The 16376-nt window shown below is 34.6% G+C and overlaps 1 protein-coding gene across 7 annotated transcripts in view; it reads left to right on the plus strand.

Moving 5' to 3' along the window:
- The window catches only part of LOC145259779 (uncharacterized), a 90162-nt gene that overhangs the window by 59726 nt on the left and 14060 nt on the right, over nucleotides 1–16376 (plus strand). For all 7 annotated transcript variants that reach the window (XM_080117534.1, XM_080117530.1, XM_080117535.1 and 4 more), the window contains 6 exons: nucleotides 278–459; nucleotides 5283–5359; nucleotides 9538–9692; nucleotides 11336–11596; nucleotides 12819–12973; nucleotides 14743–14864. In XM_080117534.1, coding sequence (XP_079973660.1) covers nucleotides 278–459; nucleotides 5283–5359; nucleotides 9538–9692; nucleotides 11336–11596; nucleotides 12819–12973; nucleotides 14743–14864 — 952 coding nt within the window. The remainder of the gene's footprint in view (nucleotides 1–277; nucleotides 460–5282; nucleotides 5360–9537; nucleotides 9693–11335; nucleotides 11597–12818; nucleotides 12974–14742; nucleotides 14865–16376) is intronic.

Here is a 16376-nt window from a genome sequence, read left to right on the forward strand (position 1 = left end):
AAATCTAAGGATCTCAACTGTGAAGGGGGGGATTTTGCTGCTTATCGGGTTTGTCGGCGGTATTTACATCAAGGGGGTACAAGTGCTTGCAGTTCGTCAGAGCATTCACCATTAAAATACTTGTAGAACAGGCAGAGGAATGCTACATGAAAAAATGCTGGAAACAAATGTTGATTATCTCAGCTTTCATGTAATAATAGATATGTACCATTTGGATTGATAAATTTTGGTTAATTTTCTCATTGTTTTATAATTTTAAATATTTTTATTTTTCTAGCTTCAAATACATTTTTCAAATCTCCGAGTAATGATAGTAATTTATTAAACAAAGCTTCAGTTGATGATCATACGAGTTGCAGCCATGATGAGTATAAATCAGAAGATGCTGAAAAGTCCAAACGGTCATCTCAAGATCACGCGACGTTATTTATCGGTAATTTCCCCATTGGAATGTCTTACGTGAGTATTATTTTGTTTTCTCTATTTTAAAATCATATTTTTTATTTGATGATATTCCTGGGATGATATATCGTTATTTACACCTGTTGGACAATTCTTTTCATTTTTGTTATTTTTACAATTTCAAATCTTCTGCAAACCAACAGAGAAAAAAGATTTGCAGAAAGGTTATAGCTTTCTGAATTCGGTCGTCATGGACTGGTTTCTATGCATCCTAACACTATGTGATTTGCTAACTATAATCTCTTCATTCTAAATGACCGTCTATGGGTGTTGAGGAACTTAATCCTTTTTAAAGTTACTCTGCTAACATGGATGTGCATGGAGAGAACGTGGTAAATCTAGAGGAGTAAACTGAAACCAAATATCCTGCTATTCCATGGGTAGCAATAATTCTAGTTGGATTCCTCAACAAACTGATAATCTAGTACTAATGATAACCTAGTTCTGTAAATGATCATAAATGTTTGCCAATAGGAAGGCATAGCTGGTCTTGTTAGTAGAGTACCATGCAGATTTGGTGTGTTACATATATAATAATGACTGTTTTGCTACCAAGATTTTCACATTTTGGATCTTGTTAAGATGTAATCGACAAATCCATTTTTCAAAAATATCGTTTTAAGCAAAAACAATATTACGTATTTAATTGTAGTGTCAGAAATAGTAATATATCCAAAAATAGCTCCAGTTCTTTCTAAACTTTACAACAAATGCCTTAATGAATCTTGCTTTCCTGCCTGCTGAAAAACTGCTTCTGTGATACCAGTTTTCAAGAATTCTGGCAAAAGAACTAACCCACTAAATTATCGCCCCGTTAGCCTCCTCCCACTTTTTACCAAAATATTTGAGTCTATAATTAACCAAGCTCTAGTCCATCACCTTACAAATGCTGAACTTCTGACCGACCAACAATATGGATTTAGGCAAGCCCGTTCCACAGCAGACATCCTAACTGTAATCTCTGAACGTATATACCGTTCACTGGACAAAGCAGGGGAGGCTAGAGCGGTAGCTCTAGATATATCTAAGGCTTTTGACAGGGTATGGCATGAAGGTCAGGAAAATCAGATCATACATTATCACTGGAAGAATACTTAACATAATAAAATCCTTCTTAAATAAGAGAAAAATCCAGGTTGTCCTCAATGGTTGTACATCTTAACGATATGATATAAATGCGGGAGTGCCTCAAGGGTCTATTCTTGGACCTCTATTATTCCTAATATTCATAAATGACTTCCCTGACAAAATTGTCTGTGAGATGGGTATATATGCTGATAACGCTATGCTCTATAAAAGACATGACAGGAAAACAAATGAACACATATCTAAAGAAATGGCAGAAACACTAGAGGATGACCTCCGATCTGTAGTGGAATGGGGACAAAAATGGATGGTCACATTCAATGCTGCCAAAACTAAACTTGTTTCCTTCAATAATTACAAGAAACCTTCTCTACCACAAATAGCAATGGCTAAAGACTCTTTATCTGAAAATACATCTTTTAAACTCCTCAGCCTAACGTTCACAGGAAACATGAGTTGGAACAGATACATCAAGAGCATTGCCAAGGCTGCTGCAAAGAAGGTGAGCTCTCTCTACCGTGCTAGAAAGTTATTTATGCCTGAAAGTATCCTGTACCTCTACAAGGCCACCATCCGCCCATGTATGGAGTATTGTCATAGATGGGCTGACGCATCTGCTACTAATCTCTCACTCCTAGACAAGGTTCAAAAGAGAGTTGCCAACCTAATAGGTCCTGAACTGTCATCTAAGCTTCAACCTCTGTCCCATCGATGAAATGTTGCAACCCTCTACCTGTTCTACAAGTACTTTAACGGTGAATGCTTCGACAAACTACAAGCACTTGTACCTACATAAATACCCCCGACAAACTCGACACGCAGCAAAATCCCACCCCCTCACAGTAGAAATCCCTCGATGTAAGAGATCCTTCTACTCCAGTAGTTTCTTCCCCAGAACTGCTAGACTTTGGAATTCCCTTCCGGGTCCCTGCTTCCCCAACTGTACTGACATGCAGAAGTTCAAGTGTAACGTGAACCGACATCTTGCTGCTCAATTCCCTACAGAAGTACCCCTGTAGCTTATGTCCCTGATAGTAGCCCCCTAGATCAAAGTGGCAATTTGCCTTGTTTGGGGTGAAAATGTAATAAAAAAAAAATTAAAAAATTCATGAAGTAGAACAACTGCTATTGTGTTTATAGTAAAAAAAAAAAAGTCTATCACTATAGACAATAAATATTGCAGCCATGATACAAGTAATCTAAAATATTTCTTTTGAAGTTATGTCCCCTGCATTTAGACTTACTGATTACTTTATAACATCTAATAAAAATGCGATTTTAACCTATTTTCTATAAAAATTACTTTTATCTATAAATCCCTTTCTAGTTGATAAATTTTTGGATATATTACTATTTTTGACATGATAATTAAGTACGTGATATTGTTTTTGCTTAAAACAACATATTTTAAAAAATCAATCTGTCTACTGTATCTTAACAAGCACTCACATTTCAACCATCGTATGTGTCAATTACCTTCAGGTGCCTTCTGAGAATTTTGGACTAAATCTTTTATAAAATTTGAAGATTTAATATTCCAATTTCAATGCCTTTATAGCGACAAACATGTTGGATTCTCAGTAAAGACAAAAAAAAATTGAAAAAAAAAAGAGAGAATAAAGAATATTATTATTGACCTTGTTAAGAAAGAGAGCAAACCGCAATTTCAAATCACTCACATGCATAGTGCTAGTTTTTTGTAATTTTTTTTTTGTACTTAAAAATTATTGAACAGTTCTTTCATTTGTTGCCAGTATAATTAAAGGGAGATAAGTTAATGTGGTTCAAGGGAAATAACTCTGAATATACTGCATGAGCACCTTTTATTTAATTACCTGATGTAGACACTACTCTCAATATTACTGAATTTTTTGATGTCAAGTATCAGTTTTCACCAAAATTGGAAATTTTGGAGATGAGGATTGATAATTCAGATTACTAAAACTACTATTCTCATCTTGCTTATTATTTTTACAACATTTTGGCCAATATAACCTCTACATCGAAATGTGCCCCAATTATTAAAGACGTTATTTGACCATCAAGCTTAAATGATGATTTTGAGGTTGAAAGTTCAATCCATACTACAGGTGAAATTCTATTCCATTTACAAGGTGCCTTCCAATAAGTTTCCATGCTTTTTTTGGTATGGGTACTTTCATTGATACTACACACATTAAACTCTAGTCCCCTTCGATGTAATCTTCTCCGGCTGCAATGCACTTGCACTGTTCCAACAACTTCTGGAAGGCCCCATGGAAGTCCTCTTGTGTGAGCATGTCAATGACCCTTGTCACAGCCATCTCCTCAATTGTCTCATAACAACAGCCTTTAAGGTTTTTAACCAAAAGTCACAGGGAGCAAGGTCTGAACTATAGGGAGGGTTAGGAACTGTCTTAATGTCCATCTTATAGTCTGTGACAAGGATGGAGTTGTGAATTGCACCCTTGAAACAAACTTTGCGCAAATCTTCCACGTCTTCAATTTCTTGCTAATAATTGTGTGTACAGTTCTCATACTGACATCAAACTGCATTTATTGTCTCTATAGACACATGACAGTTCTTATCCATGAAATTCTTTATTTGGCCAATTAACTCTGGTGTTCTAACTTCCTTACTCCTCCCACACTACTCATCATCCCTTATAGATTCCTTGCGTTTCCTGAATCTCTTATGCCACTCAAAAACTGATACTCAATTCAAGCAAGATGATCCAAAAGCAGTCTGAAGTATTCCATACGTTTTTGTGGCATTTTATCCAAGTTTAAAATATAATTTTATTGCATATCATTCTTCAAAAGTTTCCTCACATACAGATTGTATTTTTGAAATTCACCAGCTGTGGTAATCAGGCTTTAGTAGTGTGTATTCCAATTCCTGTCGTAGCTGTTCATTTGAACTTGAAATCATAAAAATTGGTCAGTCATTTCATAAGATATAATAGTAGTAACATACTGAATTTTCAAGAGTCTACAACAATTTTAAATGCCTGTATAAAAAAGTCTGGAAACTTATTTAAGACACATCGTAACACTTATCGTTGGCAAGTTTTTGACCTTGAAGTACTATTTTTATTTACTTTTTTTTTTTTTTTTAGCTCCATTAAGTAGTTTCATGCATCATCTGAAGAAGGTCAAAGGTTACATCAACAAAATGTTGTGAATATAAAATTAAGATGAAACTAATCATCTGAATAATCCAGAAAAGAAACATTTAAAATTTAATTCAACTAAAATTATTAACTGATACAAATTGTCAGAAATGTCACCGACTGAATAAAGTTCAGTTCAAAATTCTTCAATGGTTACTGACTGCAGCAAAGAACATCTGGAGATGGTCACACAGCACAATGATTGAAACAATGTAAAAACAAGAATGGAAGTTGTGAAATTGTATATCTCCGCCTGACAATGTAAGGATGGGCCAATGTCTCATTTGAGCTTTACTTTTCCATATTGTATGAAGTATTTCTAAAGTTATGCCAAGGAAACATTGATCAATCAAAAACTATTTATCTGATCAGGTTGAAATTTTGCATTGTGTTTTTTTTATCAAATAGCATCAGATATATCAAATTTGGAAAAATTGAAAATGGTAATCCCATCAAAATTTTGCTTGTTTGGTAAAAGTGAAAATAATAACCAAAATGAAAACATGAAAAAATTTGTTTTTCATATGTTTTGAATCTGAATTATTCCAAGACTCAATTTCTCTTTGTTCTGCAAACTTTCAGAAACAGCTTCTTTCCTTGTTCCATGAGTTCAGCCCGTCATGTGTGAATATCATCAATAATGACAACCCCAAAAGAAGGTAATGAATTTTTAGTACTTTTTTTTATTCTCAGCCCTATGTATGTACACGTATGTTTTCTAGGTGTAAATATTCCAAGTTTTTGACATTTTAGTTGGATGGACAAACAGATCCATCTATCCATACCCTTGAGCCCCTAAGAGGCATAGGCCATCTACAACTTTGTAGATGCTTTTGTAGCGACTGAGGTTTTTTTACGGCGTGAGGGTGCTGGCCCCACGCCCAACCTTCCCAGAAGGTACATACAGCACCTAGCCTTCACAAATGGTCACCCATCTGGTACTGGCCAGGCTCAACATTGCTTAACCGGTGATCTGGCAAGAACCGGTGTGTCAACGTGATTGTGCCGTATATGAACAAACAGATGCCCTCATATATATATATATATATATAGGGGCCCTGCGATAACAGAATTGAGTATATTAGCTAGATTCAATATGCAGTCTGCATAGCTAAACAAAAAGAATCTTAGAAACCAGTTGTTGAAACAAAAAGATAAATATTTGACGAGGAATTTAAAAAGTTTACAGTAGCATTGGCCTGATTTTCAAAGAGAATGCAATTGGAGTTTTGGAACAGCTGAATATAGGTGTACGACTAATCAGGGAAAGGTTGGAGTTATTGTACAAAAGAAAGATTTTTTTATACAGTAACAAATCAGAGAGTTAATCAGTCAGAAAGTGGAGACATTGGAAGTTCCAATAATGTAATCAATCAACGGAAGTGTGTAGACCTGGCAGTGTGACTCAACCTAACATGCATCTAAGAATAAAGGCACTTGGAACTCAAATAAGACAGTTGTCTTGTACTTAATTTTGGAGACATTTATTCCAGGGTCTTCAAGTTTAGTGCCAACTGCCAGCAAACAAAAAACCGGTGTAATGCAAGGTATACTCCTTTATCTAAGTACCACACATGCATGAAGTTATTATTGTCAACAATTGCGCACTTGGACTGGAGATAGTAGTCTGTTAAGACTAGCATATTAAAAAATTGTCTCAAGTAATATTTATTCATCCTGGTTATTGAACTTGTTTATTGTATATGTTTACATATCCATAGACATGCATCATTATTTAACGTCCATTTCCGTGCTAGCATGTATAACGAGACGAGGCGCAGGGGTCGTATCTTGGTCTAAACAGAAGCCAACTATGACAGGGTGGAGACCTCAAGGGTCACACATGGCACCAGACACGACTTGACGACCGCAGTTATATGAGTTCGATTTTAGGTGGTTCTGATAACGGAAAACCTAAGAAAGTTCAACAGCTATTCTGGTCACCCAAAATAACTCTTACAGCACATTAGCTTGGCCTTGATTGTCTACACGGACACAGGGTTTGATGGGGGATTTTGATTATTCTGTTTCAACAAGAAAAGTCTGCAAGTCCAGAGAGATAGGTATGGCCACATGCCATTTTATGATATTTTTGATCCACGGGCTACAGTCCTTTCCCGGCACTGAACTAGGCACTCCTTTTCTGATGTCTCTTGAAAAATAACTCGAGTTTACCATCCTGTCTGGTAGCAATGTTAACAACCTCGCAGAAGTAAAAATTTCAGTCATTTTTTTTTTTTTTTTAATAAAAATTCTATTAACAGAAACTATATAACTACATAGTTCTAATATAATACAACTGTACAAAGATAAGTATAGAGGTAGTTGAAAATCAAATCACTTCTGAGTCCACAGTTCACACATGTATCAATAGTGCTCTCACCTAGAGAACCAGTCACCCATAGCTCTGAAATACACTTTTCGTAACAAACACGACTCAATCAACAGTTAGTTTGAGAATCTGTAAGCTGCAACGATCTCATGCTTTCTTCCTCTCTTTAGTTTTATTTCTTGTCAGCTTGACAATCAGCTGACTGGTCACAGTGGGAGTGGCACAGGGCGGAGGTCGAATTAACAAGCACTAAAATTCCATTCATGATCAGGAAGTTAGAAAAACAACTCCGTGTTCCCAACCGGTGGTTCTGCCAATCTGTAATCTTGTCTAAAATGTTCAAAATTGCTCGTGCATAAACTTATATAATGGAGTGATGGGTTGGGTCTGGCACTCTCAGGTCCATTCTAGCTAATCAGTGATCGCTGCATCATATCCCCTTCTCTTCGTATTGGTCCAGTACCAAGCATACATAATCACTCTCCTAAGTACTCTACTGTGTAGGAGTGGGATTTTGCTGCTTGTCAAGTTTGTTGAGGATATTTACATAGAGGGGGTACAAAGACTTGTAGTTTGTCGGAGCATCCACCATTAAAATACTTGTACAACAGGCAGAGGGATGCAACATTTCGTCGATGGGACAGAGGCTGAAGCTTAGATGACAGTTTAAGATCTATCACTTTGGTAACTCTCTTTTGAACCCTGTCCAGGAAGGAAAGACTAGTAGCAGATGCACTAGTCCAAATGTAACAACAATACTCCATACATGGGCGAATGGTGGCCTTGTAGAGGTACAGGATTCTTCCAGGCATACATAACTTTCTAGCACAGTAGAGAGAGCCCACCTTTGCAGCAGCCTTGGCAATGCTCTCGATGTATGTGTTCCAACTTGTGTTTCCTGTGAACATTAAGCCGAGGTGTTTGAAAGAAGTACTTTCAGGTAATGTATCTTTAGCTATAGCTATTGATGGTTGAGAAGGTTTCTTGTAATTATGAAAGGAAACGAGCTTAGTCTCAGGAGCATTGAATGTTACCATCCATTTTTATCCTCATCCCACTACAGATTGGAGGTCTTCCTCTAGTGTTTTCGCCATTGCCTTGGAAATGTGTTCATTCATTTTCCCCTTATGTCTGTTATAGAGCATTGTGTCGTCAGCATCTCGGAGACTATTTTATCAGAGAGGTCATTTATGAATATCAAGAATAATAAAGATCCAAGGATCAACCTCTGAGGTATACCTGCATTTATATCATTATTTAGACGTCCGACCATCAAGGACAACTGGGATTTTTCTCTTATTTAAGAAAGATTTAATTATGTTAAATATTCATCCAGTAATACCATAGGAAGAGTTTGAGGCAAACTGACTGACAAGCATGTTAGGTTTCTTGGTTGCCATGCAAACAACTTCATAATTGTTGGGGGAATTGTGGATTGCCCATTATTTACAACACTGTTGTAGATTTTCGAGAAATCATGAATTTCTGATTTCTGCACTTTAATGTGTTTCTTGATGGTTTCAGTGTATTCTTTCTTAGGTGTCGCTACTTCTTTCTTACAATTATTTCTAGCTTCTATAAACTTTTGTCTGTTTGCACAGGACTAATGCCGGATAAATCTGCGATATGCATATTGTCTCTGAGCAATGGCAGCTGTGCAAGTAGAAGTAAACCATTGGAGAGGGTGAGATTTGCTATAAAACTTCCATGTGAGAACATGTGCTTCAGTTGCTACTTTGAACCATTCAGTGGTCTCATTTGCACACTCTTCTGCAGGAAGAGAAAAGATATTTCCCCATGGGGCATCTCTGATGTGATCTTTAATAGCATCTGAGTCAGCCTTATTGTACCTATTTACAATGCCTCCCCACGGGACAGAGTGAGACACCAAGGTCGTTTTTTAATGTGGAGAAAAGATACAAAAATAAAAATTGTCTCAGTTGTTAAGGATTTCTCCTCCACTGAAAGAGAACGAGAAATGGAAGTGCCGCATCTGAAGAACAGATACTATACTTTGATCTTGACCAAAAGGCCAATATTGTAGTACCTTGTTATTTTGAGCAAACCTGGACGACAACCTCTCTAGAGCTGGTAACTCGATCAAATCACTGGTTTGCAAACCTAAACTGTTTAAGGAGTAGATAGGCTCTGCCTATCGCCCGGCTTCCAGGTTTGCGTCATTGACCAAACAAATGGAGTCAACAAGGCAATCGAGAATTGCCCAGAATTGTTCACATAACAAAAGCTCCAACCCAGCTCTATTATAACTGTTTATTCGATCATCATAGGGAGTTGGATCACACGTGTTTGACGATTTTGCCAGATAGCTCTTCTCCAAGCCTCTTGCATTGATAACTAGTATGCACATTATATACACAACTATGATGATTGTGCATATATTAAACATACATGTTTTTTAAATATATACCCTGTTTATAACATACATATTCAATGGCATTTTTTACAAAAATTAATTTATATTTTATTGTAATTCTGTTTATACAGCACACAAGCATTAATGACATTTCACAACCCGAGAGATTCAGAGAAGGCGATTTGTAAATTTGATAAATCTGATTATAAGGGCAGCACCCTCCTTGTAACGTCTGTCGGATTTTGTCCCTGTTTTGCTAAAAAAAATATCAAAAAGGAAAATAAAGGTATTTTTTTGTTTTATTTTTATTTCCTTTTCATTCTCGAATTTCATTTTTACTAGACTAGGGTTTGTAAATATACACCTGGTGGTCTGTGAGTGGCTCATAACAAACCATTCTAACGATCAATTTTTTCCTCAAATTTTTAGACAAGGTGACTCCCACTCCTCCCCAAAATAAATGCAACTTATGGAATCAATAATAAAATTAATATTTTCTGCACTCCACCCATATTTGGTAGAAATAAACTTCACTCTATGCCTGACTTGTCCATCAAGTTTTAGTCATTAATGTACCAACATTTATTTATTGATAAATATGAACATTTATTAATAAATAAATATACAATTATTGGTAAATATATATGAACATTTATTGGTAAATAAAATATGAATCAGCAAATTTTGAAAACTGAGTTCTGATTTTATAAATAATAAAAATGGCCAGCGGCTTGTCAAAACTGATGTGAGAAATCTTTCTTTTATCTTATGACTAGCCTGGGTGCCCAGTATTGCCCAGGTGTTTGGAGGTGTATGTTGAGCCAAAAAAAAAGTAGGCAGGCTCAAACCTGTACACAAAGGAGGAAAAGAATGTGAAAAAAAAGTGACGTCTTAGCTGTTGCGTCCATCACCAAACCGGAAGTGATGAAGGTTTAAATTAAGGCTTGTCAATCAAAAAGAGAGGATGACTTCAAAAATATCGGCAAAAAAAGTGACCTCTTCCTTGTAGGAAAAGTGCTCAGTTGAAGATGAAGGAATTAATGTTTTTAGTAAATTTTTCCATATTTGTCGTCCAAAGGATAACGCTTCAAAATGATACTGATCGCATGAAAATCCGTTGCCTCTATCAAAAGTTTTAGGCAGATACAAACATACATGCATTTAAACAGACAGGTGAGATTTATATTATAAATAATCGCAATTTTAAAAACAGTTTGAATGCATTATCTAAACCTCTGATAAATCTTAATTAATTATAAAATCTAGAGTCACATCTGCTTGTACCATCTTTTCAAAATATGAAACAATTGTAAGATTTAAAGTATATAATTGATTGGAACGGTTTGAGATTGTCATACTTTGGTGTACAATTTCAATGACACTTCCTATATTCAATGATGTTATAATGTTTTGATGAGTGAAGGGTGTCAAATTTGAAAAATGAGATAACCACTCAAGCCATCCACACTTACCAATCCATTCACAAGGCAGGTTTTATCCAGCTAGTGTCACACAAGTGCAACATGATAAACTGGTGCCCTATCACACTAAAAATAGAGCCCTCTTGCACTATCCTGCTGTAGCAATAAAGTTAAAAACTGCAGTTGTAGCATATCCAGATAACTTTGTGCAGTCACTGTTCAAACAAAAGAAAATGTATAGTTATTCATGGGAGATCATGTATATATATATATTTATTGAAAAAGGAAAAACCAAAATTATATATTCATCAACATTTCATTTTTCCTCAGGATGATAAGAGTAGGAAGCATTGATGAATATATATAAATACTTTTGATTTTTCATTTTTTTTCATCATCACATTGAAATATTTTCATAATTTTCATTACGCACATATGTATATTAAGGATTTAGTTTAAAAAATCATTAAAAAATAACATTCTTAAAATAATTGAAATTCTATTTTAGCTCTGCCTCAACATGTATGTCAGCCCACTGGATCCAGCCCGCTTGACGAAAAACTAGAAACTCTTAGTATATCTTCTTCTCTAAAGCATCATCATGAACATCAACAAAGAAGAAATAATTTTGAGGCAACAAATTCCTCAACTCATATGATTGAAGGTAAAATGTCTTTGGCTAAGAATCCTACTCCCAATGGTTTTCAAGATAAGAACCCACATCTGCATGTGGAAGAAGATAAACGACAGCAAAAATTTCCCCAAATTGGTAAGTAGATTGGAAGATATTTTTAATGTCTCCAAAAGTAGAGAAAATAAAGGAAATATTAATAAAAATCAGATAGCTCACATCATTAGAGCCTCTGATGTGAATTATCTGCTTTTTGATCAGAAAACAAAATCCTTGAAAAAGAAAAAAAAAACAAAAAAAAACGTGGAGATAGTGGTTTTATAAATTTTTTATTGATGTTGTATGTCTTGTTTTCAAATACTGTGAAACAATTTTTACATAGCATCCGTTTATTTACCATATGGTTTAAGTCCGTATAAAACAGCCTTATTAATCATCTTGAAAAACTGCTTCACTGATGCATTCACCAATATTAAATCTTAAATTGGCTGCCATTTTGGATTGGTACATTTGATTTACTACTGTTGCAAAGTGTACACCTACATAAATATACACAGTTATCAGCATCTGCAATCTGATACAGCATTATCTAATCACCAATTCTATGGATTAATACTAATATATTTTTCTATTGTTCATTTTTAATAACATTACTCAAACTGTCATGCTTGAAAACTATTTAAGTCAGTCACCTTCATTGACCATGACTATAAAAGGATTATCCACACCATAAACTAATAGATATGCCTCTTGGTTGAGATCTGTCAATATCAGTGATATTCTTATACTGGTACAACAGTTGAACTATAGTAGACAAATGATGTTTTCCAGATTGACCCTGTCTAGCGTGAGCAGCTGTCAGGTGTTTGGATTGATTAGTGATGGCATGAGCAGTCAGCCCAATCAGAATGATGTTACCTGCATATGTAAGGTCACCAAAGTGATGATCAAAAGTGGCTCCAAAGGATGACAGGAAACTACTCAATTTGGTACTTCAAAAACAAGTGATAAAATAATGGTTTAGAATTTGTGAAGGAGTAATTTTTGGCTTAATAAAACCAACAATATAGGTTAAATATTAATGAACCTAGGCAAAATCCTTCCTTCCAATCTTAAAAATACTCACCATTGCACCACCCGCGTTAGATCTGAAGAGAGAATCAGTGAGATCTTGACCCCATATGCTCTTCAAAGTGTTGCCATATACAATTGTCGTGTTGTCTGAATATTAGTCAAGAAATGAACTCCAAACTCCATAAAAAAATAAATAAAAAAAAATAAATAAATAAATGTAAATTCAGTGAAAGAAAATTGTTTTGTTTCATTTAAAACTTTTTTGTTAATTTTTAATTTATTTCAGATGATTATTTAAAACCGGAAGCTACGAAGATGGGCATTCTAGTAAAGCATTTTGATATTCAGTCTTGTTTTAAAGCACCTGCAGAAGTATTTCAAGTGATGATCACATCCGTTGTTAATGAGGAATTATTTTGGGCCAATACGTTTTCTTCACTTGTAAGTATTTGTTTGTAAAAAATTTATGTATAGAAGCGAAACTTGGCCAGTTCAGGTTGAAGAAATGCATTGCATTGGGAGAAATGATATGCTTGTCTTAAAGACAAGTTTAGTTCTAATTACCTTGGGGAAGATAAAAACTGGACAGTATTAAAAATAAAAATAAGGAAAAATCTGTATGATGTATGTACTTATAATAGAAAGAAAATATCGTACACCAAAAATCATGTCAATTGTTTAAGTAATTTTAATTTTACATAAAATCAAATTTTATGGCTAAGTGAACAGCGACAGTATCACAACACCATCTTGAAAGCAAGGTAGAGCACTCAAAATAATTCAAACTAGCAAGGTTTTAGAAAACCATTCTTTACATGAGGACATTGGTCTTTATAGTTATTAAATTTATTTATTATAAATACTTGACTAATTTATATGATTTTTGGAATGCAATTTCTTTTTGTTACAGGTATGTACACTATACAGATTTAAAAAAAAAAAAAAATTTAAATATAGGGAATTCTGGACCAGCACCGTAATTTATTTGCTTGCACATTTTTTTTATATTTATACAAAAAGAAAAAAAAAAAATTTTAAGGGAGACAACTCTTTTTTATATTTTTTCCAATTAAAATTGAGTGCCATGTTACATAGCAAATATTGAACTTTTGTTCAGTTCTCTTTCGCACGGCTGCAATAAAATATAGACCCATGATTAGATGGATATGCAATCTGAAGTTTAACCAAACCTAATACATTAGGTTGGATTATTTGCTGAAACTGCATTTACTCTGCATGGATGTTATCCTGAGAATGAATCAGTTGTGCTGATACAGTCATGTGGAACATCAACCTCCTGTTGTAGAAGCATGGAAGTCTTGAATTGCAGGAAGGTTGGTAAACCAAAGTAAATAATTGATTGGCAAGACCATACAATGGAATTTTGAGATCAGTTAACTCACTGAATCAGAAGAAACGGAGAGTGAGCCTGCAGTATGTCAAAAAACGTTTGATTTCTGGACAAAGAAAAAAAATGATGTTAAATGAATAAGTTATTCTCCTTGTTGATTTTTATTTTTTTATTTTTAGGCATAAAATGTTTTTATATAACCAGTTATCTAGGTGGGACTGCATATTTTTTTCTAAATAAACTAGTAAAGTTCATTGTTATATTGCTAATAGCATGGGATAACAATAACAAATGAAAGTTGGTTAGTCAGAATCAAAGCTTGATATGTTAGCTTAAATTTTATTTAGGTCCAACTTTTAAAATTTCACAGGATAATTTTATATATTTGAAGAAAGAAGATGATGTCTCTATTTGATGTTTTATTTAATAAATCTCATTTCAACTCTCAATTTTACAAAATTGATAATATAGATATATGGACTCATCTCTTAAACATTTCATCAAATAAACACCAAAACAGACTGGTCATTTTAGGATTTATTTTTGTTTATAAATTGAAATTGAAATTAAAAAGAAGTTCATCAATGTTTACTCTCATCCACAGCAATAATGATAATGCAACCAACAATGAATCTAACATGAAGTTATCTTTTTGGATTTTCAGAATCAAACCCCAAAAGCTTTTAAACTGATAAATTAAACTTTGCTACAGACTAACCAATTATTATTTGATATCGTTGTACCATGTTGTTGGCAATATAATAACATATTTCACTATTATTTATTTATTCATTTACTTAGTTCTGTTCGGATAAACTCTATTTCATCATCCTCAATTTGTATCTTTATTTTCAATTAGGATTTGACAAGATTTTTGGATTTACACAACGAATTACAATCTGCAGCTCCAAGTTTACCAAAATACACTTTGTCAAATAAAGAGAAGAAATGTGTGGCATTGTATCAAGAGGAATGGTACAGGTAAGTTTTTAAGTTTCATAAAAAAAAATAATTTTTCTCTGCAGATATTGGTTCCTGATTAATCAATGTAAAAACAAGGAGGTTAGTTCTCTGGAGTTTTTTTTTTTTTTTAATTTCAGAAAAAGCAGAATTTCTGCTTAAATCTGCTTTCTTTTTTTTAAAATAAAAGTCTGATTTCTGCCTAAGCTCAATTTTCTTTTTTTGCTTTATCTTTCTCTTTCCCTGTCTTTTTCTGACTTGCCTCACTTCTCTTTTCCATCTCTCTAGAAATATTAGTTTTGCCATACTTTAAATGATTCATGATGGGCTGGGTGAGGGTAAAAGCTTTTTGTTACATCAAAGAATGACTTCCCTGCACCATATGTACACTTTCTTAATGTTTGGAATTTAAACATTTTGGAAGTGATATACAGAAATGTTTTTCCTTTTTATACTCGAAGGTCAGATACTTTTTGAATGCATTGCATATATTTGTTTGGGATTATGCAAAAATATATAATGACCAAAATTTGATTGAAAAATAGCACACAATCCATAAAAGAACTGGTTAAAGTTTTGTATAGATCCAGATAAAATGAACGTCTGTTCTGTATCCCTTTCCGATGGCAGTAAGGTAGGTATGGAAAGCATTCGCAATCTTTCGGTATCTTTCAGTTAGTGCCTCACTGATGTCCTCTGTTACCCATGCTTTACATGTTTGCATTAGAACCACTATTTTGTAAGCTAAGGAGTAGGGAACCAAGTTTGGTCCTATGTAGAATTTTCTTTCCTGGCAAAATGAAACCTAGTGTTTCTGCATTCAACAATGACATCATTTTTGTGCTGTGCTCCTCTGAGAAATTGAGATGCTGACAGAGATGCTCACACTTTACGAAACAATCATAGAGGCCAAAATCAATCCGCCTGTTTGATGTGGTTTTATACTAGAATAATGACACCACTCTTCTATCTCCTTTCTGCTGGACGGATGGCCTGATTCGAATCTTTAGCTTGTGATTTGGATCAGGCCTTCAGCTTGAGAGAAAACAGTTGGAGGTACAGTCAAACGTCAAAACGTTGGTTAACACTTGATTTTGATGGAAACTTTTCTTAAAGGGTAGAGCTGATGCATGCACCGTTTATGTCTTTCCTCTCATCTATTACCGACTGACCATACTTCCTCTGCCTACAAACCATCTAATGGTCCTCCAACACCTTTATCCTCATTTCTCTGGGACAGGTGAAGGCACTGGATTCATGGACAGTTCTGTATTCAACATCTGTGTGAAGGAGGCTTGGGGATGCCTGACATATCGAGAAACTGGCTTTTTTGAGCTAAACATTGCTCCATCGTACTTTTCCCAAGGGTCATTGTAGACTGAGAGGTAAAATACAGTTTTTCAGAGAGTGCCCAGCCATGCTCCAAAATTTTCTTTGGTTCAGCACCTTTTTGGTTTTCTAGGAAGGAATTCCACAGGGGATTAGTGAGTGGGGGAGGCTGCCAACAATTTATTTATGTGGTGGTGAAAGTGG

This window comes from Euprymna scolopes, chromosome 35, assembly GCF_053919585.1.
Source record: "Euprymna scolopes isolate OS-2025 chromosome 35, ASM5391958v1, whole genome shotgun sequence".
NCBI lineage: Eukaryota > Metazoa > Mollusca > Cephalopoda > Sepiida > Sepiolidae > Euprymna > Euprymna scolopes.